The sequence below is a fragment of the Amblyomma mixtum genome, chromosome 9 (assembly GCF_055824585.1).
Source record: "Amblyomma mixtum isolate Tamu chromosome 9, ASM5582458v1, whole genome shotgun sequence".
NCBI classification, from domain to species: domain Eukaryota; kingdom Metazoa; phylum Arthropoda; class Arachnida; order Ixodida; family Ixodidae; genus Amblyomma; species Amblyomma mixtum.
The window spans coordinates 41,631,397-41,655,900 of NC_143020.1; the positions used below are offsets into that span (position 1 = coordinate 41,631,397).

The 24,504-nt window shown below is 45.9% G+C and overlaps 1 protein-coding gene across 4 annotated transcripts in view; it reads right to left on the minus strand.

Annotated features, from left to right (window-relative positions):
- The window catches only part of Syt1 (Synaptotagmin 1), a 182,346-nt gene that overhangs the window by 84,889 nt on the left and 72,953 nt on the right, over positions 1-24,504 (minus strand). For all 4 annotated transcript variants that reach the window (XR_016285492.1, XM_089559811.1, XM_089559812.1 and 1 more), the window contains exon 2: positions 3,208-3,645. Coding sequence is in view for 3 of the 4 variants with exons in the window: in XM_089559811.1 (XP_089415937.1) it covers positions 3,208-3,640 (433 nt within the window). In the remaining variant the exon portion in view is untranslated. The remainder of the gene's footprint in view (positions 1-3,207; positions 3,646-24,504) is intronic.

Consider the following 24,504-nt stretch of genomic DNA (forward strand, 5'->3'; position numbering starts at 1 on the left):
AATGGTTTATGGGGGTTTAACGCCCCAAAGCGAATTAAGCAATGAGGGACGCCGTAGTGGAGGGCTCTGGAAATTTCGACCACCTGGGGTTCTTTAACGTGCACTAACATACACAGTACATGGGGCTTTAGAATTTCGCCTCCATCGAAATTCGACCGCCGCGGCCGGGATCGAACCCGCGTCTTTCGGGTTGGCAGCCGAGCGCCATAACCACTGAGCCACCGCGGCGGCCCAACTGGTGAGGTGAGGAACAGGCATAAATGGTTTGTTTCCCAAAAGAAAAGGAATAGCGCATGTGCAACAGTCTGTGCAGCAAAAAGCTTGCCCCCACTGCGCTATAAGGCGCTCATAAAGACTCCACCTTTCAACTCCTGCTTTGCCTACCATGCACATGAGAATTTTGTCTCCTAACTTCCATACCTTTGCTGTCCGCATCGTTTTCGCCTGACAAATAAGGGACAATATTAAACAGCACATACTTTGTGTGAAAACAAAACAATGTTTTCTGGAACCGCTATCAGCGACTTGGTTTAATGACAAGCTCAGTCTGAGACGAAATGGACAAGTGACGCGAAGTCTTATTATGCAGTAGTACGCGGAAATGTACGGAAATTAATTCGGACTTTTCACTGCTACGTGAACTTTCCGTCCGTATGGAAAAGAAATATTTACTTGAAATACAAAATCCCTGTAAAAATTCCTCTCAGCGAATTTGCCGCACATTGCCAAGAAGTTAGGCCCGTACACTCATAATACGTACTCAGTTCAGATGTCCGTGGGGATGCTGCAACTCTTGTTAGTGCTTCTTTCCATTTTTTTTTGGCCCAAAATTATCACAAACCTTCTTCATAGTAAGTGCTCAAGATAACATCTAACTCCACTGACTGGAAGTTTGCTCGCTCTTGCCGTTTTTATTTTAATTGGCGAGTCCTTTAATAAGAGTATCGAATGACTCTGTTAATAGCTTCCCACAAATATTACACTTGCCCCCCTCCCGGCCCCTCGATACGAAAAATGCAATTTGTCTGTTTATTGGGCACCAAAACCTTGGGTTGTACTTGCGCATTTGTTTGTACCAAGAGCAGCCTTTCAATTTTTTCGCTCCTTGTTGAAAAGAATCTGCGGCCTTTATTGCGGCCTTAAGAAATAGAAGGTGCGAACAGCTGTGAACCTGCATGCTTGTAATCGCTTTTTTCTCTGTGATCTCAACGTTTCCCACTAATATCGCGTAGACAACCAGGAAAGTATGCATGATACCAGGTGAAACTTAACTGGCATACACCCTGTATACTTGAGTAAGCGCCGTGCTCGTGTAAGTGCCCAACTTGGTAGCCGGTAATTGAAAAAGCAATATGCATTCTAGGAGTGTGTGATGAGAGGCTAGTTCGTAAGACATTCTGAAGAAATAAAACTACGCAGGAGACAGGACACAGAAAAGATGCAGACAGGACTACGCTCGTCCTGTCTGCATCTTTTCTGTGTCCTGTCTCCTGCGTAGTTTTATTTCTTCAGCAATATGCAATATAACGCCTGGGAAGAGGAATTGCGTTTCACGTGCACATAATCTTCCTCGCAGGGCACTTTCTGAGGGGAGCTGCAAGAAGGAAAGTTGCCTACGATATGCGGTAGGGCCATGCTGATGTTGAATCGCTCTGTTAAGACTCCACCCAGCAACTGGAACATAGTGGAGGCTTCGCCATTGCTTCTGCAGCAATGCCTCAAAGCTGCTGAACTCGTCTTGTCTGTGCCTTCGTGGCACAAAGGATAGCAAGCGTTAGGCCAAACCACCTCTACGGTCGAGCGCCATATAGCATCGCTGTACGCACATATCTCAGCCTTATTACTCATCAGGAAGAACCTGAGGTTATGTATGTGACGTTTGCAAATGAAGTGCTCTGCCAGCCTGGCTTATTGAAGGTGGTGCCCACCAGTCCTCGCCTCATCAAGGATTTCAATGGGTTATCATTAAAAAGCGCTCATTACAGTGGGTTAATTCTCTCTAAGAATCGTATCCTGTTATACGCATAATCTGAATTCTACGGTAGTCAGAAAAATTGAGCGGAAAAAGTGCTTTTCCGTGTAAGGGCGCAGCCAACCCAATCATGAAAAAACAAATGCGTCCCTACGCAAATGTCTACCTTCTCCCCAAAACGAGTGTTAGTCATGTCACTTTCTCCTTCTTGCCCTTGCTTTAAAAAAAAAATTCCGTGCCAACCAACCATAGCGGAAGGCGAGCAAGTGAAATGGAGCATGAATTTATTATAGAAATTATGAGCTGCGGCCGTGCGTCAAACAACAATGAAAAGTTTATAGAGGCTTACGAGACGTCACGGGGCCTGATTCATACATAAAACACGCGCATTGCAACTAACCGTAGAAAAGTGAAAGAGTGTGTTGCTCTGACGAATGTTTCCTGCTTCATTTCGATCCTGCAAGCAACAGGGGGCCAGTAAATCGCTCTGTATTTTATTCCTAATAAGTGACTGCGTAAAAAATAAATAATGGGTAGTTCACTGCGCCTGAATAGGAGACTGAACCATTGTTAAAGCCCACTGATAAAGCTCTTGGGTCAGGGAACTGACCCAAGATGATGAGAATTTCACTGACACCTGGAGTGGTATGCGAATTACTGATGTCAGAGCGAGTGTTTATTGATTAATTGACTCTGGCATGGGTGCGGGATGTCAGTTGAGTTTATCCCGTTTAACTAGCATTAGCGCCTCTGGTAAGCTATAGTGGGTGCCTTTTGCTGGCAAAGTTGGAGTAGCCAAGTGGAGCAAGCAACCATGAATTGAGAGGGGCTATGCGGACGACTCCTACGACGACACTATTTCGTCGGAAATGCCATAAACAGCTATCGCTGAAAAACACCAATGCTCACCTCCAGAGCATCGTCCAGGTTTAGTTTAGACCAGCTAGTGCCAACTTGATCAGCGAATTCATGATGAAGTTAGCGCCAAAAACGAGGACCAAAGTAGGAGCGAAGACACAACATGAGCGCTTTTTCGCAAATGAAGCTTGAATGGAAGAACATCTCGTGGGGTAACTCAACTTCATCATGAACTTCAACTTGAACTTCATCATTGCTAACTTCATCATGAATAAGATTCGACTCGCCAAACTTTCCACCTTACTACTGATCAGCAAGCTACGCAACCTAACCGGCGTTCATCCACTGTGGTTCAATGAAGGAGGCTTGCTACTCACTGTGCGTCATGTCCGAGGCCTTATGGAGCATCTCCTCGAAGATCTCCTCCTCGGGGGCCGCAGCCACCACGGATGTCGCATTGTTCGGTACCGCTGCCGCGGCCGCCGCTCCCGCAGCGGCGGCCGCTCCTCCGGCTGCCGCCGGGGCCGCTCCGCCGGACGGAGCGGCAGCGGCAGCGGCCGCCGCTGCGGCTGCGCCCGCAGGCGGCGTCGGATTGGCTGCAGCGGGAGCGGCGGGGGCCGCCGCCGGTTCTGCGGCAGCAGGCGGCTGAGCCGGAGCGGCGGGGGCCGCTCCTGCCGGAATGGCGTCGGCGGCGGGAGCGGGTGGGTTGGCGGCGGGCGCGGCTCTGGGCTCGAGAACGGGCCCAACCGCCTTGCGTAGCCGCATCAGCAGACTGTCGATAGACGCCGCCGCTGGGTCCCGGGGCGCCATGTCGTCTGTCAAGGGGGAAGAGAGGGGAAAGAAAAAGGGGTGTTACGAATTAAACGCATGAAAGGTAGGAAACTTAAAGGTCAACTGCAGCACTTTTTTGAGAATTTCGCGATATTCATGGATTAAAATCTACGTAGGCTGTAGGTGAAGCATACCAAGTGTTCTTGCAGTAATATTTAAAATAGTGCCGTAATCGACAATTTAATTTTGCGCTTCTCCTCAATGCACCGCAGGAGTGCAGGGAAATTCAGCGTGACGTCACGGAAGGTATGATTTCAAATCACCGCTGTCGTCAGCCACACCATGCCCTGACGCTTTAGACGTTTTCCAAACAACTCTCGGCAGGGTTCGCCTTTGATGGCGTTGGTTTTTTTCCTTCAAAACAGGCGTTTGTGCGTTGGAAATGTATCGATACCTTCGATGACGTCATCATGCGCCCCCCACTTGGCGTTGTGCACTGCGGAGAAGCTTGAAGGGCGTCCGGATTTTAATCGGCGATTACTCTACTATTTCAAGTGCTAGCTCAAAAAGACTTCGCATGATTTACCTGAAAGTTTCACACATTCGACCCTCTTAAGCTCGTTGATTTCTAAAACCTATGCAGTTTCGTTTTAAGCGCGCATACTTGCTCCTAGTAGCGAGCACATAGTCAACGCCAAGATCGTTCTAGAACATAACACTCGCCAAGAAATTGAAGAACAATAGGGTAAAAACAAATGACGTTTCGAGACCCATACGGATCCCTTGTTCACATATGAAAACGAAAAGCGGATTGGCCGTGTTTATACGAGTGAAGGTCGCTGTAATGAGCATGCGTATGCTGCAGGCTTGGGCCCACGTGTCCGATCAAGTGTGTGCGGAATTGATTGGATATGGAATGGCTTTAGGAGTAGGCGGGATGATAATGATTTCTCGGTGGATAGGATACTGGCTGCGTCCCAGGCGATAATGTGACCGGTGCTTTTATGGTGATCTGCCAAGGCGTTTTACTGGTTTTTCAACGCCAAGAATCTATGTATTGAAGTGTACTGTAAAAATAGGATTATGATGCAAGGAAAATTTCAAGAGACTGCACTTTTTATTGGACAGATGTGATTTCAGGTAAGGAGCAGAAACGTTAAGCCCGAAATGGAAGAAATACAGTAGCTCGTCAAACAAAACCCAGACATCGTTGATCATAGATGGTACATTAAAAAATAAAGCGTTTTGATGTCAGTGTGCGGGTGGACGAGTACGCACATGACTTTGACGCATTGCAATCAGCCCGACATGAACGCCGTAAATAATAGTGTCAACGTGTGCTCGAAAGCAGGGAGGCTGTGAGAAATCTGGTGCCAAAAAACATCCCTCTGAAAAAAACAAAAGGTGTGAAATGTGTGCCTAATTTTTTATATTCCGAAGATATTATATTTTTATTAGGGATACGGCAGCGCAATCGCTGACACAGACCTGAAAATATATGGCTGCATTATGAAGCAAGTCTAGGAAGCTCAATTCGTTGTCTCCGCTTACGCACTCAGGTGTTTCATAATAGGAGCAATTCATTAAACTTGTCCTACGTCACCACTTTAAGCTTTTATTGTTTCGCTTGGTGTAGCTAGTTACACCAGTTATTTTTTTTTGTTTCCGTTTTTCACTCCGTATATTCAAAGCTTTTCCGCACTTATAAATTCGTGGTGCCATCGTTCTCGTGCTGTACTGCCGCGGTCCAATGCCATTGGGAACGTTCCAGAACTTACCGCGCCGTCTAACTCTGGCTCGTTTGTAACAAAGCAAGTTTAGTCCTATCGCCATCTTTCCTCGCTTACACGTCATTCGCATAGATCTTGTTGCGTCCCATAATATCAAGCGCCTCCCCTTAATTTCCGCATTTCGTTGCGTGAAAAGACTCTACCAATTGCAAACGCGTTTACAAGTCTATGGAAAAAAATATAAAGGAAAAAGAGAAATGAAAAGATTTGAAGAAAGCTGCATCAAGCCATTGTAGGCAGTACGGGGAAAGTTGCAGATGCTCGACTCTTTCAGCTTTTGTAGCTTTGAAAACAACGTGCAAGGCTGCTAGGATAAGATGCTAAGGGGAGAAGGGTGCGCCGCGAAAGAAGCTGCAGCGCCTTCGACAAAATGTGGTTTATCGCCACTTCGGAAACAATTAGGCCAAGAAAAAAAGGAAAAACAAAGAAAGCAACGAAAAGCTTGATACCGCGAACGAAGGGAAGCGCTCTGGGCTAATGGCCGGCGACTTGACTGGATAGCTTAACCCCGTAACAGGCGCTCTCCTAGAGTGCACGGCAGTGAAGGCTGTTCAGGGAGGCCTGCTTGGACACTTAGGGCCATCTGTCGGGCTTTGGAAGGGGTCATCACAAACATGCACAAAGAACGGTTCTTGCGCAAGGCAGGGAGCACAACGCTACACACGGTGTTTCCGAAACAACGCGTAGCTTTAGGCGTAATTAAAGCACGGGGAAAGAGTGGGGGAATGCCTTCCGGGTCTACCGGGATAATTAAACGCGCATTAATCCCCTCCGTTCGGCTCCCCTCCGCCTTTCTAGCTAATGTATCGCCTTAAGTAAGCCCTATTGACTGAGCGGCGAGCGAAGTGACTATATCGGAAGGATGTCGCGGAGGGAAGCGCTTAGGTTCGCTTTCGCCGCACTTACTAATAGAATTGTGGAGGGGTGTCTTATATTAATAGCCACATTAACTCATCCCAGTTAACAACCATAAAGCTGCAAGATACTGAAATAAAAAAGGATAACGCACGGGATCACTGATGTAGGAAAGAAATCATACTTTATCACACTTGCACTGACTATATTGCGTTGCGGTTTCGCCTTATTAACCTAACAAGATAAGCAGTGTGCCGTATTCAGTTATTATCTAAGTTAAGGATTTTTAGCGTTCTCGCTCCGGATGCACGCTTTCGGTCATCTTGGAATCAATGTCAATGCGGTAAACTTTCCTTTTTTGAGCGGGTGTTGTTCTGTCCATAAGCACAAACAGTGCGCGCTCATTTCTAAGGGAATTTACAATGCTTGACGTTGGCAAATTGTTAGCACACAAATGTGGAGACAGTGTAGTCTGCGTTGAGATTAGCGACACATGACTAAGACAAACTATAAAACCGTTGTTAGTTTCGAAGTAACGTCTTTGCCAAAAGTAACCAGGAAACGGGGTTTGTCCTTAGGCCCTACTCTCTAAACACTAATACGTGTATGCAGGATTAAGAATGCAGTGAGCAGTCTTCTAAGCACCTCCTTTTTGACCACTTACTCTCTTTTGTAGCGATAGCTACACTACGCCAGCCACTTCGCGAGGTCAGCGTGGCTGCGCGCTGAGCCGTGGCACCACCGCTCCGCCAGCTGTGCGCATGCGCGGAGTGACGTCAGAGCCCGCAGCTGGTGTGCGCGCCGCCCGCTTCGATGCTGCGCCGACGGCGGGGCAGATGCCGCCCGCCTCGCCAGTTGTGCGCATGCGTGGAGTGACGTCAGAGCACGCAGCTAGTGTTCACGCCGCGCGCCTACATTACGCTAGCATTTCGAGCCTTCAGCGTGGCGGCGCCGTGGCTGGTCACGTGGTTGGTCACGTGGAGCGGAACAGCTGCCGGCAGCGCGGCGCGCCCGCTAAACAGAGTTCGGTAGGAGGGGAGACGGGGAGAGAGTGAATCCACGTCCAGGGACGAAGACGAAGAAGGAACGCAAAGCGAAACGGAGCGGCGAAAGAGTGACTTTGTGATTTGACTCAGCGAGTTCCACTCGGCCAGATGCAGCTATAGCTTCACTCCAGGTTTAACCAGAGCTAAACCACAGCCAATGTTTTACTTCTTGCTGTTCAGAGTGCATGGTGGAGCACTTATGCAAGCCCATAAGCTCTACATCTCTGTATGGTAAAAATTATTTTCTTCACCTTTAGAGGCCTTTTTGAACTTAAGGGCTCCAGTATATCCTGAGAAGCAAATCCTGTTGACTGCTTACTTCTGGCAAAGTCGGGTACGCAAGGCTTTATTTCGGAGTGGACCCGGAGATCTTTCAGCAGCTTTGTAAGGCCAGCACATAATTTTTGGACGATCAATCCCTCAGCACGTAATGGCTTTTGCTGCGGCCAATTAGGTTTAAAGGGAGGACCTTACAGGCGGATTCCCAAAAGTGCAATAAGGTAATACACGACTTCGATTCAACCGCGAACAAGTGCCACAATTTCCTCTCATTACGTATTAAGCTGCTACTTCTTAGGGCATATATTTAAAATCACCGCAATTTGCGCTGAATCTAAAAACGCCCACTCTGGAACTTTGAATAGTTTAGGTGACGACGCACCTACTCAGAGTTAACTCGCACACACGAGGTGATAACTGACTTAACATCACTAGATCAAGTGCATATTACTTTTAAAACTTTGATCAACCAAGAGCAACAGGAGTGGAGCCCACAGAGTAATTATTCCAGCCGATTCCTGATGACTACTGACGCTTTTAGATTTTTTGGAAGCACTAACCTGTCCTCCTCCTCCATTCCCCATACTTTCTCTCTTTTTTTTATGGCAACTTTTGCGCAATCAGGATGTGGTCGCTTCGAGAAAGACTTAAACCGGCGCCGCCGAAACCAGGAGGAGAGCGGCTTAGGAGGTCACACTTTTGAGAAACGCTTTTCATGTTATGTAGAGTTCGTGATGACATGACTGCTCAAAATAGAAGCAATATTTCATTAGCTACATATCACGCGTCCTTATGAGTTAATATCCGGTGACGAAGCGCAGCTGTTGGGAGCTCAAAACTTTTTCACCCCGGGGGAAAAAAAGACGAGCATCTGATCACTGTAATTCGCACTCGCTATTTTCCTGCTCAGATTTTGAAAGTGTTTTCAAGGAAGGAAGAATCAGGAATTAGGGAGCTTGGTTTAATATATAACGCAGTTTAATTACCTTGAGTCGCAGCGGTCTTTCATAACGTCTTAATAACTACAGAAAAGAATAAAAAAGAAGGAAAAGAAGGAAAAACTTCAAGGTGAAAAGAGGCCGTCAGCCTTGTCTCATCCCGTGAAAAATTCCGGCAATGTATCGCTGTCAGATCTTTCGTTTTACAAACTTCAAATGTGGATAAAAAATATGCTGATGTATTTTACGTCGGAAGCATGACGATGCATTAAGTAAGACTGTTATTTATATTTTTTGTTATGCGGCCAAAGGCAAAAAAGACGTCACACGAAAGCTTTGCGAAATGTAGCAATTCATTAAAGAACAAAGCAGAAAGTAAAGCAAAAAGACAAGAAAAGAGGGTCTAAGCAAAGAGGAAAAACAGTGAAGAATGATGTATTGGAGAGCAGATTATTAACTTTACTTAGCATATAAAAAAAACTAAACACAGCCCACTAAAAATGATCGTACATTTCTTTTCACCTCATAGCCTTTCCTGTTTCATTAAACGTGACGCTAGGTTGGCCAGTAAATTAGTAAATTAGAGATTGCCTTCACCTTCTAGTAACTTATTACTGGTAGAGTCAAAGCAGATTAGTTGTTCGTCTAACCGTCTTTGCTAGAGTGCCGTAAGACAGCAGATGGGTATTTAGTTAGCTTTTCGAAAGTCTCATCGTAAGTCATGCAGCTTGAAGATTCGTTAGAACTGCCCGCCGCAAAAAAACAAAAAAAAACCTCGACTGAAAGCAGCTAACTTGAAGGAAAGGAGGCTTTAGCTGGAAACTGGCTGCAATATAAAAATTACTAAAGTAAACATAAAAATTCGGTTTCGAGTGATATGCCTATGAAGGATAACCAATTTCTAACCAAATAATGCATTTAGTTAACTTTATTTGCTTGTCGGTTCGTCAAAGGAAACTAACGGCACTGGCGGCTTTATAACCTAAAACCGCAGCAGCGTCCTTTAATCTTTCAGAAAAGGCCGGCAAGAAGATGGGACCCGGACCAGAATTACGGGCAACACCAACTACGGTGGTTTAAAGTAAATACGTGGTCCATGCGACCTTTTAAGGCGAAAGCCTTTAATGGCTCATACTGTCGTCCGTTAGCAGAGGGTGTCACACCTTTGGCGGTGTTTAACTCGTGTTAACTCGGGAAATAAAGAACATAGGGGAGAACAAAAGGTTGATTTAGATAAAGCAGGAAAAAATGAACCTAGAAGCCAAGTTTGATCACTGTAGAATAATAGGTAATTAATTATAGGCAAAAATGTCAAAATTGCGTCGAAACAGCGCGGACATCGATATAGCCAAGGGAACGGTGTGACGTCACATCCACCGGAAGTCGTCACGGCATAATGAAAACTGTCTCAGCATAGTCGGAAAAACGTCGAATTTGTGTCAAATTAGATGAAAAATGTTTAATTAAGCGTAATTAACACATAAGAACCCCGAAAAATGTATCATTTGGGTATCGATATAGCCACGGGAACTGTGTGACGTCACATCCACCGGAAGTCGCCACGGCATAGTGTCCCTAGCTTTCGCCTCTCAACACTTTATTTGCCAAAGTGTCCTCGCAACTTTTGTTTTAGCCGTGTGGTGTAGAGGAGGAATAATTGCAATCGCAATGTGCTGTCGTTTCATGCTTGTGAGCACAGACAGCTGAGCTGCAAATTAAAGACTGGGTTCTTCTTCTTGACCATAGAAACATAATTCACAGCTGACAGGGCGCAGCCCGCACGGGTCACAAGTGGACACAATCCGTAAAGAACTTTATACTTGGGTTAAAGTGTAAACGCCATCAACATTTCAATCGCGCTATTTTATTCTTCAAATATGTCAGATAGAATAAAAAACTGGCAGTGGCTTAGCTCGACTGTGCCAGGATATACGTAGCAAAAGCGAGCGCAACGAAGAGGCAAGTGGTGTGACGTCACACCAAACGGCGGCGGTGTGGTGTGACGTCATGTCAGACGGCGCGGCGAGCGTGCGACGTCCGCCAGCTGCGGCGGTTGCTAGGCAACGGCTCAAGGTCGGTCTCTGTGCCTCCTCGGAGCACCGCCACAGCGAAATCGCAAGTTCGTGGCCAATAAAGCTTTCGCTACAAAAAGGGCAGTCTTCTTCGCATACGGAGCCACGTACAGTAACTTGGCTCTTGAGGCGCCATAATCGATTGCTTCTTTGCACGTGTTATCACATTGCCATTTGGGCAAAAACAGTCAATGCTTGTCGCTGTCGTCTGTGCCAGCGCCTGCTGGATTTCAGTGCTGGACAGATAAGCTGGTTATGGCCAATCGAGCCCTCTCCCGCTGCTAGTTCTTTCACTCTCTCAACCGCTAGCCTCAGTGCCTTTTCTGCACGTGAAGCACGTGAATAAAGAGGTAGATCACCCCTTCACTAGAGATATAACTCAGCGACACACGAGGCAACAAGTTATAGCCTTTTTTCTTCTCCTGACAGCGTTTTTTACCGCAGCTTTCGCCCACAATGCCAGCAGCCCGTAATACGAGTCGGACATCACTCGCCAATAGTGGCGCCACATCCCGACGAGTAAGCGAACCGATGCCTCGGAAGATGCTCCAGTGCGAAGAGAGAAGTATGCGTGGCATTGATATAGAGGGGGCGTAGTCGTTGCTGTTTACCACTCGACGTACAACAAAAGAGGTCGAGATGAAAACCAGCATCTAGATATCTATAGTTTGGCGCTTGGAAATGAATTGATGGATGCAAGATAGGAGCCTCTCCATTGAAACGGGATGGTGGCAGTTGCCACCATGCTCGGTTTTTCTTTATTTTTGTTTAACTGTGTTATAAATTGCCCTTAAAATTCGCCAATTTCTTAGAATACGTTTTCAGTACTACACTGCTGACCATGTGTCACCCCTTTGCTTCTGAGCCACCAATCTTCCAATCGCTTTCTCACAGATACTTGCGCCATCTCTCGAGGTGAAGTGGTAACATTAGACCTAATAGCACCTAATGCCAGGTTTATCTTTTCAAGATAAGCGCATGTGGTATATTTCGAAAAGGCCAAATTTTTGTCTCGTAGATAGTTTGGAAGTTGGGACTCGAGCACGCTTGCGTAAGACGTTACTTTTGCGCTGTAGGTGAACGCGAGGATTGAAGTTTACAACGTAGTTTACGACGACCGTGACAGTTTATATCCCAGAGGAATTCTCTCGCGGAACGGTTACAGCAAGAGAGATTTTAGTGCCCAGTGTAAACACGAGGCTAAAATTATCGGGCTATTATTTACGTGGGCAAGATACCCGCTGTTCCTTGAGGATAACAGAGTGGATTCCAAGAGAAAGCAAAAGTAGCAGGGGACGGCAGAAAGTTAGATGGGCGGATGAGATTAAGAAATTTGCTGGAATACGGTGGCCGCAACTGGCGAAGGGCAGGGTTGACTGGAGAGACATGGGGAGGCCTTTGCCCTGCAGTGGGCGTAGTCAGGCTGATGATGATGATGGTGGTGTGTTGTGCGTTGCAATGAAAGGGAGTTCCTACAGTACCACCCCCCCCCCCCCCCCCCCTCCAAAAACTAGCCTCGCAGCCAAATATAGCCATCCGCCTCCAACGACTACAGCTAGTTCAATAGCAACAACAAGGTTAGTCCAACCTAAACCACTGATGTCCGGAGCCAGTTATAGAAAGTCAATTTTGAGCTACAACCTCCACTTCACATTTCGCCCCGTGGCACGTAGACTTTGACGAAAACAAATCCCGGATATAGACTCTCTTTCGGCACCGAGCACATAGAACAAAAACTACAGAACGCCGGCCGTAAACCAATAAGCTGAACAGGCAAGTCCTTCCTCGGCAGTGATAAAGCGTAGAGAGAGTCGCTGTCTACAGCACGTGGGCGCTCCATTTGGTGGCGTGAAAAAATGGTCCTTTCAGCAACGCGGTGCCTAACAATGAAAACAAACCAGCACACACAAAAAACTTTGTATTTCGCGTGCCACGCGAGGGACGCAGAATTTTATTCGTGGCTGAGCATCGCGTCATTGCATTCAGAAGACAAAACAAACAAACAATGAAGAAACTGCGTGCGTTGTGCGAAGGAAACAGCGATGGCATCGTAACATCCAACGCAGGATACAAGAAAACAAAAAGAAAGGCGTTGTTCAATTTCGCGAGGCCGACCCTTGTGCGCCAGTCCCCGTCGTCGTCCAATAACGAAGACTGACAAAGCCCAGCGTGCGCAGAGCGAGCGCAGAAAAGTGCGCAAAAGGGTGCCGACAGCTCATTAGCAGCATCCGAGTCTGCGACGGATTTCCGCGTTCCTGTGACTCGGAGGCCTGTTATCTTAACAGGGCGGCGGCGGCACCCACGTGGTACCCGCCCCTATCTTTTGCCTTTATGCTTCTCTGGTCTTCGTAAGACTCCTCCTCTCCTCTCGTCTCTTCTATGTCCTTGTTCAAACTCTTCCATCTTCGGCCTGCCCTTGCGGAGGAAGCGCGAATGAGAGAGAGCGCGGGAACCTACAGTTCCCGCCTTCCTTCTCCCCCCTCCCCTCACCGCGACTTCCTTCCGGCCTGCCTCTCGACTCCCGGAAGTGGGATGCTTTGGACTCGAGGCCGCACTTTCGCGCGGCTTGGTTGTAAGCCAAGCAGGCGTCGGTTCCAGATAAAGCGTCGGTTGCCCAAGAAGTGCGATAGCCTTGAGTGTTGGCTGCTGCGCGGTCGTCACGGCTGCCAGGATGGCGGCACAAGTACGCAGCGTTAAGCATGCAATACAGATACAACTTTGAACACTTCGGTTCTTGAGAGCACTTGAGGAGAATTGCACTCGCGTTTTAGCGGCACCGAAGGTGGTTGCTTTTTTCCATCCAAGGAACTTTCAGTGGAATGAACAAATTTGCATTAAGCTTCAAGAGAGTCATGCTGGAGAGGGCAGTTTCTAGTACGTGAGTACACTCTGAGCTAGCTGTAACAAAATGTGTTGGAGGCGTCAGTTCTTCTGGGACTAACTGCGAGGTCAGAGCTGTTAGTTCCCAAAAGCGCGACATTTGCTCTGTTAGAGACTAACAGTAGAGGGACTAATATCCTCGTTTAAAACGGCGAATAATGTAATCGCCATTACGTGAAACCGTGGTTCGCCGCGGTACACGGTAGACAAAACCACGGTTACAACGCTAACCACGGTTATCGCGAGCCGACCTTTGCAACTTCAATTTGCGTAGTTAGCCGAGAAAATGGTGGCGTTCGTGAACGACGAGAGCACATCAGTGTCTCAGTGGGAAGAGGGCACGAGCTGGCCAGTTTCAGCAACGTACATTTTTCACGCGAAGTCACGTTTCAAGAAATATACCTCATAAAGAACTAAGGTATTTTCAAATGCAGCTTTGTTCTGGCGGTACGCGCGCCACTTCGTATGTAGCATCCAAGAGTCCGCCGGCTGCCGTAACCGAGAACGGTGGCGAGTTGTGTAACAAAAGCTAACTGCGATCCGTGGTGATCATCATCATCATCAGCATGCCTACTCCCACTGCACGGCAAAGCCCTCTCCCATGTCTCTACAATTAACCCTGTCCTATGTCAGTTCCGGGCACCGTATCCCCGCAAAACTTCTTAATCACATTCGCCCACCTAATTTTCTGCCGCCCCCTGCTACGCTTGCCTTCTCTTGGAATACACTCCGTTACCCTTAAGGATCAGCGGTTATCTTGCCTTCTCACTACATGCCCTGCCCTGATCCGTGGTAACCACAGGTAAATTCGGTAACCGCTGTTACGGCGTTCGCGTAGCAACGGTATTAGTCCCCCGACGTATCAACCTTTCGTCGCCAGGAAATGGTGCAGGTGTGGGGTAATTTGATCTCTTTTTGGCTTTGAGCGTATGTACGTACATGTGTTGCAGGTTGACACACAAGTGCGAGTTCTCCGAACCCACGGTTAAATGTTACAACACTACCCATCCGGCTTTAGGATTAAGTGGTGGATTTAGTCCCATTTTAGTTATCAAGTCATGCCTTTGAGATTGGCCTAATAGTCAGAGTTGCGAATAAGGGAGAGGGTTGCGATAAATCTATTAACGTCACTTTTTTGTGCTAGTGGACAGCTACCATAAATTTCGGCATACAGTACACGGGCTAACTTGTTTAGAAGTTAAAATTTTGGCCTTTGCAAACTATCAACAGCTGCGAACTGCACAAAATTTTCTTTTTCATTACCGCATAATACAGCATGCAAAGCCGAACACAGCTATACGTACGTGCTGTGGAAAATGTGCAGGACACATATACGTATTAAAAAAAAAATGTTTTTTTTTCAGTCAAAATTGATATCTAGTCTATACACTGGGTGCGGACTGTATACAGGTAATTACGGCATATAAGTGTCAGAAATTTGGACTTCATAAAGATGCGGCCTTTACTGCTGGGATCGAAGTTGTGCCGAGCACCCTCAATTCTGGAGCGAAGTAACAATCAGTGGGTCACAGCTCCCTACAGAAACCTTGAGTCTTTGATGTAGTTGCTTTAAAGTGCATTCCAAAAGGCTGCAGCATGTTGCTATGCCGGTGAACGCACTCTCATTAATACGAATAGAAGAGAGGAGAAAGAACAAGAATGCGCACGGTATTCAGATGGAGGCCTTGCAGGCACTAGTCGAAAGCCTGAATACCAAAGAACTGTAAGTTTCATTTGAAAATATGCGCCCGAAGTCCGTTGCTCTTTACGAATAGCTTAAGGAGTGCAATGTCACTCTAGGCGTACAGCAGAGGCTTCGTTTCTAAGAAGCTCTCAAAAGGAGAAAATCTACAGCTGTGAAGAAGCGAATATTGCAAAGAGCAGTTCTGAACTGGCAGCATCGAGCTGACTGATTGCAACTTTGAACTTACAGAAAAAGAATTCAAAAGATAAGCAATGTCTTCTGAAAAGGAACTCAAGCGCGTTTTAATTATCTAAACTGCGTTTACATTAGAGGCAGCACTCTTAAAACTCATGCCGAACGATTCCGGACATAATAATTTTTGTACGGGAAAGGGTTTCTGAACGCAATTTCTTCACGCATTGTAAAAATTTACTAGAACAATCAACGTACTGCGTTTTTTTGGCATAACGTTTTTGCTATCGTCAAAAGCGTTCCCCATTGGTTTCCTATGCCAGTCTTGACGGTTAGATGCCAGCAAATCACTAGGTAAGAAACGTTCTGCTGCATATATATAGGAAGAATGGACTATTATTTTAAACATTTCTATTACATTACAGTTTTATAATATTAAAAATTTTTGTTCAATAATATTGGACATGGGACACCATTTTTGAGCGATTTGATGCAAATAATTAATTGGCTGGTGTGCCTCGTCGTACATCTTTCTATTGCCAATAATTGGTTAAGCGCGTGTTAATCACATCCTAGCCGAAATCAACACAAAGAAATAGGCCTGGCAGGGCATGTAAGGACAAGGCAAGACAACCGATGGTCGTTATGGATAACGGACTGGATTCCAAGGAATGGTAAACACAACAGAAGACGGCAGCGAGTTAGGTGGGCGGATGAGATCAAGAAGTACGCGAGGATAGGGTGGCCGCAACTGGCACAGGACAGGGCTAATTGGAGAGACATGAGACAGGCCTTTGCCCTGCAGTGGGCGTAGTCAGGCTGATGATGACGATGAAGCTCACTTGTAGCCTCGGTGCTAAACATCAGTTAAGCCTAAATATAGTGCTAGTCGAATGTAGCCGGGATATATTACGCACATTATTACACATGCTCTAAATAACGCAGATAGCTTAAACGTATGTAAACAAAAATTAGTTACTGCCAAAAATCATTTGTAGGCGGCAGGAGGGCATTGTCGTTACCAACGTCCGTAAAGTTAAATTACCGTACAAAATATACACAAATATTGGTCGAATGTATAGGAAAATACCCCAAGGTGGAGTAGATTTGTAAGAAGGGACTTGTTAATCATTCGCAACCACATCGGCATTTGGAAGCTGAATCGCGTTCTCTTCTAGCTGTATGGCTGCGCTTGGGATGGGTGTCAATGAAGAATTATTCCCCTGTTATAAATATAGTGTTCCAGTGCCGTGAGCACTGTAACACTACCTGGGCTAAGACTTCTCGCGTCGGCACATACACGCGATCGGCTGAGCGCTGCGAAAGCCCAATCCTGTACACTCTGAGCTCCCTAAAGCCTCGCATTGTATCGTTGGTTGCTAGGCTGTGTAAAGTCACACTGTGCTGTTTTTTTTTTGTTGCTGCAAGAGATCTGGGTAGATAACGGGCTTCCAACGACAAAATTCTTATTTTTAGAGCTCTCACGAGTTACGAAAGTCGTTTCTAACGGCCACCTGCGACTGTGCAGCGTATGCACCGACCGCGTTGCGTCATATCTGTGCCAGCCATCAAGCGCGACGTTAAAATGAGGCGAAGTTTCGCATCCGGAGAATCCAGGGCGATATGCGCGAAGGTGATGTAACTACGGTCCTAGAACGGACGGGAGTGCTCCTATAGCTGTACGCTTATGCCTGTCACCCCAGAACTTCCAAGCTCTGGGCTGACGCCTGGCTAACTTTCCTGTCTTCTCTGCCACTGCGATTGCGCAATGTTCCAATGTTGATTGATCAAGGAGTCTTCTTGAGTGACACAAGCGTGGAGAACATGGCCGTTGATTGACCTTAGAGGGAACTCACTTGGAGGAAGAAGTTTGTTTGCTAATACCACGATATGGTCAATGTATTAAAATGCTTTGGAAATATGAACGCGACTCTTTTTCTTTTATATCTTCGTGCTTTCATTGTCCGCAGCTTCAAGCGGGCAGTGTGGGCGCCCGTGGTCGGCTGTGTATGTTCGAACAAGCAATGAATTACAAAAAGAATTTGATTTCAACAAGATTCACAACTTCATGGTAATATAACAGTCACCCTGGTGCTAAAGCTTCGAGAACGGTAGTTTCTTCCTCTGAAGAGAAGAGGTGCGGATGTAATGAAGCACGCCGTTGCTGTAATAGTCCCATAAGTATTATTCGATATAACCTTACCACTGAGAATGTTTGGAAAAGGCAGCAGTTGCTTTAGAGCTGATGAAGGATAGTGCGTCGCTGAAAATGGAAGCACACCGATAGCTGCGCAAGAGGCCCCAAAATATCAAACAAGAGAAATGATACGGAGATAGGGTTGCTTTGCATGGATAATGCATTCACACGTATGCATCGAAAAGGCGATTTCGTCACCGCGACTGAGCTTTGACGTCATTGCTCTTAGCGGCGGAAGCTTTCGAAAGAGATGTACTTTAAACAAAAGAGTTGAAGTATAGGGAAAAGAAGGCCGTGTATAGTAGGAAGCGGAGGAGGGGGGGTCATTCACAGAGCAGAGGAAAAAGTGCCAGACAACCAGACAAAACATTTTTTTCCATAAACCTTTACTCGTCTCCCCTCCAACAACCCCAAAAGTTAGAGGCGCTCTGTGACTTTTAGTTTTCTATAGAAGGGGGCGGTAGTTCAAGCGAATGATCCTTTAGGAGCGCCGGTTGAGCGCTTAAAGAAAATAAACCTGCTCCGAGGCAAACACGTCTACTGCTTTTATGAAAAAGTTTTGCGAAGAGCTAACTGCCACGACTAGTCTTCTGCCTGAAAATCAATAACCGAGGAAGGTGAAAGCAAAGAGCCCCTATCGTGAAAAGAAAAGTTAAGCTCTGATGTCGCCAGAAAAAGCCCCCAGAAATGAAAAGCATGGCATTCTTTTTAAGACGTGAAGTATAGTGAAAAAGTTTAAAGGTCGAAATGCTTAGCAGTGGAAGCGTGCCGTCACCCATTTCCGTTGCCTTAGCCTCTAGCCTGCGGATATCCCTTTACTGATCATATGTGTGTTGATATGTACCCCAAAAGAAGGTATCGACAGCTCCCCCTCCCCTCTCCCTCCCCATCCGCTCCTCCTCCCACGCCTCAATTTTCTACTAACTCTAACCTTTCGTAACCAGTTTTCTCTTGCGATCCTGTACTTCTCGATGGTTTGACTAAACTGCAGCCCAACAGCTCAACCTCCAAGCCCCATTTTGAGAGTATTATTCCTTTATCGCCGAAAAAGAAAATGCTATATTACTTCTGCATGCGTTCTATGCAGTCTGTAGCTTTTGTGGTTTCATATTTATTGCATTTCGTCCCTTACTACTATTACGGTATTCTTAATTTATGTTTTACTCTGCTTATACAGGGTACGAGGAAGATTCCAAAGTCAAACGTGTCGTTTGAGGGTGATTATTTTTGGGCGCTTCGTGGAAGTACGGTGGTTATTCATGAAACAGAGAAATAACGACAGTGCGGTCGTTCTACAAATGTTTCCTAATACCAATAAAATGTTGTGGTGTATATTCAGCTTAATGGTAAACACACTGTAATTATCAAAAGTATAGATCAGGATGCATTTGTCTCCAAACAAAGGGCTCCTTTAATGCAGAAATCATTTGGCGATCGTACCAGAAACGAAGCGTGGAGCATTGCTTACGTCGTGTAGATCGGTCTCCTTCACTGGATTCTTGTTAAGATAGTTAGCTAAAAACGACCGGATCCAAGGAGCACGTGAAAGTTTTGTTAATAAAAAACAGTGAAAATAGAATCCGCGATTGCTGTGATCGTGTTGCAAGCATATATTAACGCAATACGCTTACTACTACTGGAATAAATATATATCAGCAAGAATGGCGTCGATAAGTGCATGCACTGGCAAATCAAAAGAGCAGCGTCGTCAGTTTAAAGCAGGTTAAGTGAGGTTAAGGCTTTCACTGCGTCATAAAATGAGCACAAGTGTTTTCGTAACATCTTTTGGGTGGTACTGACCTCAGACAGAAAAATGTGCAACTGCAGAAAGAATACCGTAGTGAGCAGAAGAAAAAAAACATAGCTGTAGCTTGAGGTGAATGTCCTTGAAGCTATGCCAGAACATTACGAATGTGTGCAGGATTCCGCACATGTTATCGCAATTACAGAAAAAAAAACAAGCGCATAAGCGAGAAATTGCCCAAGTTGGCATTAGGACGAAACAGACATGCTTTTTTTACGCTAGAAAACCTGGAACATTAAAGAAATAAATAAATATAGTGCATGCACTCTGGCGAGCTTGTATATAAGATAAAGGCAAGCGAAGAAGCAACGCCACAATACAGTGAGCCTGAATGGAAAGTGTTATTCAGTTTATTCATGTAATTACGTTTCACTGAATTAAACAAGCTGAAATACTTTACACAAGCATGCTTGAAATACACAAGCACGCACACCTCAGAACGGAAGTTCATGGGTAAAAGCCTCATTCCCGGAAAAAAAAGAAATGTACACCAATTCGGCGTCTTTAAATTTAGCATGCAGCTTAAAACCCTGACTTCCGGATGCTATTAGAACACGAAAGTGCGCGTATAATCTGTAATAAAAAGGCCACGAAAAAAATTTGGCTGTTCATTTAGCTGATTTGGAGGCATTAGTGAGGGGAGTTGTTACAGAAGTAAATGTAGTAAAAGAATCTTGAAAAACGCTGCATGCAATAGAAGAAGAAGCATGAAAAACAGGCTAAAAGTCACGTGGCAAGCAAATCGACTAGCATTGTTCGATTCATTACATTGGCGATCAATTCAACCCTCTTCTATTTCGCTTTCTTGATTATTAATTATTAACCTGAACGCATGTATTTGGACCATGTTGTCGATACTGCAGCATTGTTTTCCTAACTTTAAAAATCTGTAGGGCATTGTGCATTCAATTTCAATTCAGTTTATTTCGCATTTTTTTACAACAGTACAAAAATACGAGGGAGCAACAAAAAGCTGCTGATTAGCAGCTTGACGAAGGTTGCTGCCCCTATATTTGGCAGGTTGAAGGGCGTGAACATACAGCTTTTCATTGAAACAATTAAAGATGTGTGGATTAAAAGCAGAGTAGATCACTTATACATATCTTGTAGACATTCTCATTGGACACAGTCAAGCTTACTATTCATAGGCGTACATGGGGAAATAATACAAGCAATAAGACAACTAATAAGACTATTGGACATACATTAGTGCGTATGTTACACACTGAAACGCTACCCGAGCATTTGGCATGTCATGTAACATAGAATATACATAATACACACTAAAAAACGCACCATGTTCATTTTGCTGTAATCTCACAGCAGAAAAAAAAATAAAGTTACGTGAGGCTTGATACAATGAAATGTAAGGGAAACCATATAAAGCCACCATTAGATGAAGGACACAGAAATTATCGATGCAATCGGAACAAATTCTCATTTAGGACCAGAAGTTAATTACTTTTCTAGGCTAAGTTGCAAGATCTGTGCTAGAAATGAGATATTTGGAATAACGCCACTAACACGTTTTCATACACTTGTGCGTCGCGGGTTTTGCTTACGGTGCCAAACATAGCCAAGGTAAGTCGTGTCGAGCAAATAGAATAGAGTTGACTCCCAAGTTATTTTAAGTGTAGTCAGCCAGTCGCAATGTCTAAAATTTTCATTAGCGGTACTTATGTTTGTAATCGGCAGGGCACAGACTGCACGTAGATAAATTCCGCTGGTAGGCCGTGAAGAGGCGCTACGACGCTCACTTTAGAAGCGAGCATGGACGAAAACCTTCGATTAACAACGTTGTCATACAGGAGTGGATATCCGCGCTTCGGCGATAGCTCGAAAGTCACTGCACACAATAATTAAGTCCCCGAGAAGGCTTCAGAAAAGTTACAGAAAACGAGTCTTTATATACGACAAAAACTTTGATGAAAGCAGAAAAAACAGAACTATTACGCTGAAAACTCCCTGCGGAATAGATACGCTCCATACTTAAACGGCCATCATCATCATCAGTCTGACTACGCTCACTCCATGTCTCTCCAGTTAACCCTGTCCTTTGCGAGCTGCGGTCACCGTATCCCCGCAAACGTCTCAATGGGCTTGGGCAGGGCATGTAATGCTAAGGGAAGATAACCGGTGGTCCTTGAGGGTAACGGAGTGGATTCCAAGAGAAGGCAAGCGTAGAAGGGGGTGGCAGAAAGTTAGGTGGGCGGATAAGATTAAGAAGAGACCAGTCATATGCGGTCGCATTTCAATGGAGGCGAAATGCCGGGGGCCCGTATGCTGTGCGATATCGGTGCACGTTAAAGAACCCCAGGTAGTCGAAATTATCCGCAGCTTCTATTATTCCAGCTTCTATTATATCATCTTCTATTATTACTTTTTTTTTGGCTCTGCGTTTTTTCTGAAAGAAACGAGGCCTACGCTATGGGACGATAAGTGGACACGGGGGAAGACGGAACAAGGCCACAGACGCTCAATGTTTGTAAGGCTGCTGTTGGGCGACACGGAGTTGGGTCGCAGGTCATGAGGAGAATTATTATCTTTGGAATTGACGCGCTGAATATCGAAGAGCAGCTGCGCTAGGCCTTCGCGTCTAGATGCTACAAGAGTCGAAGTGAAATGCAACACCAAAAAGGGACCTTGGCACGACAAGCAAATAGTTACATTCAGCGGGCCTTTGACACAAGCAGCGTGCATTAACAATATCAGCATTTGAATGTTTCACTTCCAGCGTTCCACTGACCTGGGTTACTAGCACAACTTTGCAAGCCCCTTTTTTCCGGGTCAACTGCTCTTTCCGAAGCAAGTGTGCTCTACACCGTCAAGCCCAGAAGAGGGACAAGAACCAACTGGGGCATGAAATAATTTCTCCGTCGACGCAGATTTAGAGCACCAGGCCGGAGGGTGATAAACAATTTCAGCCCGCGGTCGGCCTCATGAAAACGTGACACGAGAGATAGAGTGGCTGGTCATTGGCCCTGCGATGGCTGTTTGCTCTGCAGTTGATCGTCTCAACTATGGATTATTATTTTGCTGGGAAGGCACTGCTCAAGAATGGACGTGGTAGCGAAAATGCGAGGTTAAAACCGAACGAGGCTATGATTTTAAAAGAAAGAAATTGGCAGAGTTTCACCGTAGTTATACCGAGTAGACGTGTGAAAGCGTGTGTTTAGCCTATTTGGCTCATGGTTTTACTCAACTGGGTCGTCAGCACGTCTGGCGACAGTACTAGAAGCTGGCTCAGCTCTGATCGAGGTTAAGTTGATCTGAATTGTTCGCACTGCAGATCAGACATGGAACTCACTGCCAGCAAATGTCTTTCGGCTCAGGATGCCGCTGCTTTTGAAAGGAGTATCTTATTGTATGTGTAAACTTAACGATATCATTGCACTCTGTTTGGTTTCCTTTGTTTGTTGCCGGAACGCTCGATTTGCGTAGTGTTTGATATTATTTTTGCTTTTTGAATGTTGCCCCCCTGCTTAGTCTCTATGACAGCAGTATATGTATATAAATAAATAATAATAAAGTTGCTGAAGAAGACGATGTGCAGTGCACAGCGCGATAGTGTGCTTCAGCTTAACACGAGGCGTGTGCGGCTTCGGCGGTAGACTAGGCTACAATTCTAATTTCCGAGTGATTTCAGCTTATGCCGATAAAGTTGCCCTTCTCTGTTTAGATGAAAAGAGTGTGCTCGCAGCTTTGCATTCAGCATCGCAGTTCTGTGACGTCTCTGGCGCGGCTCGAAATTTGGAGAAATCTAAAGGATTCTAGTCGGGATACTGGGGTATGAAACGTAATCGTTTGAATGGCATTAGCTGGGACTCTGGTTCCCAACAGAATCTTTAGGTTCCCTTTCATCAGTTCCGGAGTAATGGGTCTTATTGGCAAACACAAATGCTCTCTGTTAGGCGCTAAACGCAGGCGTGGATGGGTCTGAAGCTATTTATTTTTGCTCGGGCACAAGTTTGCAACAACTTCTTGGTTGCAAAGCTTGTCTATACATTGCAAGTGATGCCCCATGCGAGGAAGAAGGTACAGACATGCACAGACTATTCGGGACCTTTGTTTGGCGCTCTAAATGGGAGCCTATGCGCCGAGACAATTTGTTTCTTTCTCCCGAGTCTGGAGGAGTTGGCCGTGCTGACTTGTTTGTTCACTACCTTGTTTCACGGTTTTTCGTCTTCAAATTTGCAAGATACCCATTTCTGCTAGCGGTGCTTAGGAGACAACTGAGGTGTCACCTGCCATATCTGTTTGCTTCGACTGGTCATGGCCGAGCGGGAGCTTTGCGGGGTTTTCTTAAAGAGGTTGCTGGTTGCTGATGTCTTTGATTTTCTGTTTAAACTCCACACTTCGACTCTACCAGTCAAGGTCTGGCTTCACTCCAAGGAGAGTTTTGTGCCATGGTCGGTGAAACGTCGCCTGGGCGGGCAACCAGAGACGATCGATCATTGCTTTGTGTGGTGCGTGACGCAGTGTTTTTCTGGGACATGCTACAGCGGACAGTCAAAAATGACGCTGAGGTATTTCATTACAATATAAGGTTCTTGCCTGTCCTAAAAGACTCCGGGATGCCGTTCAGTCTGTTAATGCTGATTGCACTTTTTAGCCCGTAGAAGAGCGCCGCATGATGGATCTACAGGCAGAACAACCTCGTTCATGCCGCGGTGGCTCAGCGGTTATGGTGCTCGGCTGCTGACCCGAAAGACACAGGTTCGATCCCGGCCGCGGCGGTTGAATTTCTTTGGAGGAGAAATTCCAGAGGCCCGTGTACTGTGCGATGTCAGTGCACGTCAAAGAACCCCAGGTGGTCGAAATTTCCGGAGCCCTCCACTACGGCGTATCTCATAGCCTTAGTCGCTTTGGGACGTTAAACCCCATAAACCAAACCTAAACCAAACCATCTAAGTCTCTGTTCAGTGAACAGTGCGCCTTGGTGCGCGGCACAAGAACCGACCGCCTGAATGGTTGCCGGTTTTTGACGCACGCGTATTTCTCCCGCAATTTTGATGTTCTGGTGGAGTGCACTGTACGAAGACATGAGAATGTGTGTCTGCATAACGGAATAAAATGTTGTACGTTAAGCCTTTAGTAGGTTAGCGGGCTTGATTTTCATGCAATAAAGAAAAAAACTGCGGCGATAGCCTAGTGCTCTCGCGCTGC